The 2,926-nt window shown below is 35.9% G+C and overlaps 1 protein-coding gene across 1 annotated transcript in view; it reads right to left on the bottom strand.

Moving 5' to 3' along the window:
- The window catches only part of LOC104493532 (WD repeat and FYVE domain-containing protein 3-like), a gene marked incomplete at its 3' end in the record, with an annotated part of 67,144 nt that overhangs the window by 40,224 nt on the left and 23,994 nt on the right, over window positions 1-2,926 (bottom strand). The window contains exon 7 of the mRNA XM_010136235.1: window positions 2,037-2,203. Coding sequence (XP_010134537.1) covers window positions 2,037-2,203 — 167 coding nt within the window. The remainder of the gene's footprint in view (window positions 1-2,036; window positions 2,204-2,926) is intronic.

The following is a 2,926-nucleotide window of genomic DNA, read 5'->3' as shown; positions in this document are numbered from 1 at the left end:
AGAGTTGTAAAGCATAGAATAATTATAATACAGCACACAAAGACACCTTTAAAAGCTCAGTCAAATTTCTTCTTATAAATACCCTCAAGTTGAGCAAGACCTCATTCACTTAGCCAAAAAATGCACCATTTATGAGTGCTCCTTGTGGCCCCCAGAATTTATTTTTATTCTACTTAAAGACGCCTTGAAGCCAACTTTTTTGACTTCGTTAGGAACATTACAAGTCACAGCAGACAAATCCTATGATACAGAAAACAACTAATGGTAAAAATAATGTAGAAAAAGTAAACAAGAGTGAAGACTCGAAACACATTCTAAACGAAGCATTTAGGCTGCTCTAACAAAAAATGTTATTTTCAAACAAGCTGTAAGCAAACTACTAACATGATTTAAAATACCCTTTCATAATCAAAGAATCCTGATCTATTACATACACTCTGTGGAATGCTACTCTTTCTTGTTTATTAATTAAGTTGCCCAATTTAAAAGTAAATTCAATTATCGTCATGTCTAGCCTCACTGCCTTCCCTGCCAGTATTTCTCCAGAAGGCAACAGGAAACTTTCTTGAAAACTGGAATGGGATGTTTTCACATGCTGGAAGAATATTGCTGTGACATTCTAAGTCACACTCATTTGTTTCTAAAAGGACATTTTTACATGCTTTATTTACAATGAAAAATGTTGAAAGGAAGGTTAGAGCTTATTAAAAGTGACAGGAACACAGTAGTGACAGATACTAAATTAGAATATAAATAGTTGTATCAACACTTGTTCCAGGCAATCAAGCAAATTAATAAATTATCTTTGACCCCTGAGGAAGACAAATCTTAACCAGCTCCTCAGAGATCAAGAACTAAAAGGATTTAAATAAAAGTAATTAATAAAATTACTATTATGGTCTTCATAAAAAGACAACTTGCCAACATAATGAAAGTAGGTAAAAGGAATTGAGAAATGTCATGACAAATACCAGAAAATTAATTAGAGTAACTCCTTTGGAGATTGCAATAGGCCATAGTTCTCTCAACGCTATTGTATCAGAAAAGCTGATTAGCTGAAGCAAAAATTAGCATGTTATTATCAAAACATGGAGAAATTAAGTTCTGAGTGTAACTATCACTTTTTTGTCTATTTATTGCAAAGGGAAAACAATTCCTATGAACAATGAACTCTCTGAATGCCACTGAAAGGAAGTCATTGTCCAAAGAACCTAGACATACAAGCGAAACAGTGAAAGAAAATCCATTAGCCTATAAATCTATAAATGTAACCCTACCACAAAAACTTTTCTTGTGTCCCTGGTATAACTAAATCCCATAAAAAGTCCAAGTTTCAAACCAACCTCACAGTCACTACCAAAATCCAAACTCCTTAATTACACACAACACTTAACCCAATTTTAAGTTTATACACAGGATATGAAAAATAAGTTTGTTTTCATAAAATCCTTTTACACCTCACACTTCCTCAACCTTATCTGCTTATCAGAACTGACTGGTTGCAGGCACACCACAGATTTCACCACTCTGTGAACACTGGTGATGAAACAGATTTCAGCTCACAAGTTACACTTGCCTAAGCTGACAAAAGCTAACAGAAAGCAAATCTGCCCACCCATCACCCCCCCCAAAAGAAAAAAAACCCAGAAACCAGCACATCAGCCTTTCACATCTGTTTAGTAAGAGCGGCTTAAAGCACCATAAATCAAATCAGTGCATTTCTCCATTGCGATAAGCTTTAAAAATGCTCTTGTAGAAACAGTTAGCTTTGCAGTGAGAGATGTTTGACTCAGCCTTTCGTACCCAAAGACAAAAGCCCTATACTTTCTCTTTTGGGTACCAATCTCCAAATAGAACCTTTGAGACCAACACAACTAACGCGATCTTAGTAGAAGAACCTAGACTCAATTGTAAATGCTTTGAATAGTATACAGCTTCCCTGTATTTTGCGTTTTACATTCAAAAACCACCAAAAACAATAAACACCTGCAAAAAACCCCACCAAACAAGCAGAGGGGGAAGGAACGCAGACTCACCTTTGCCTGCAGGCTGTGGGACTGCAAATCCAGGTAATAGGAAAGGTACTCCAGTGGTAACACCAGCGGGCTTTAATTCATTGACACCATACGTTGTTAAGGAAGTTATCAAATTAACTAAATCCTTCAAAGCATCCTTAGATTCAGCCTCTTTTGCCTGTTCTAATCTAAAGAAAATACAATAGATCAAGTTAACAGCACTAGTTTATTTCAACTGAAATCACTTTAATAAGATATCTCTTCCACTTTAATCAGATAGCTCTTCCACTTTAACTACCGTGTTTCTGCAGTATTTTACACATTCTCTGTTCATATTTCAAACCAGTCAGTCAAACATTATTTGATTTATTTGCCATAGACATTCAACTCATAAATCTCTACTTGAACTCAACAGTCTGCTAAAAAGCAGTGCAGACATGAAAATTACTTTTTAAATCCACTTATAAACATGAAGTTATTGGATAGGAAAATACCGATAGTCTGTCATTAAATACATCCATAATTAACTTGCTAGATTATATCTGCCACTTTTATGCTAATGAAACGGTATCTTGGTAGAAGCCTAACACTCAGAAGCACATAATGAAGCATCTTCATTAGAACTACAGACCCTTGAACGCATGAGGACAGAAAAGCAAACATCCCATTCCAGTCACTGCTTCCCAACAGCAACACTCCGTCAGACCAAACCCTAAAAACTGACTTCAAATCCTGGAACAATCCTCATTTTCCTTCTATTTCATCAAACATTGAAACATGTTTAATTACTTACTAACTCCACAGATCTTGGGAGAAAGCTGGGGACCACAATCTCCTATTTACTCATGCAACGCAAACTATACTTTTCTTCATGCTGACAGGTGACCATGGGAACCCTAAGAAGCAGCTCA

The sequence above is a fragment of the Buceros rhinoceros genome, unplaced genomic scaffold, assembly GCF_000710305.1.
Source record: "Buceros rhinoceros silvestris isolate BGI_N320 unplaced genomic scaffold, ASM71030v1 scaffold1435, whole genome shotgun sequence".
Lineage (NCBI taxonomy): Eukaryota > Metazoa > Chordata > Aves > Bucerotiformes > Bucerotidae > Buceros > Buceros rhinoceros.
This window is presented reverse-complemented; position numbering and strand designations above follow the sequence as displayed.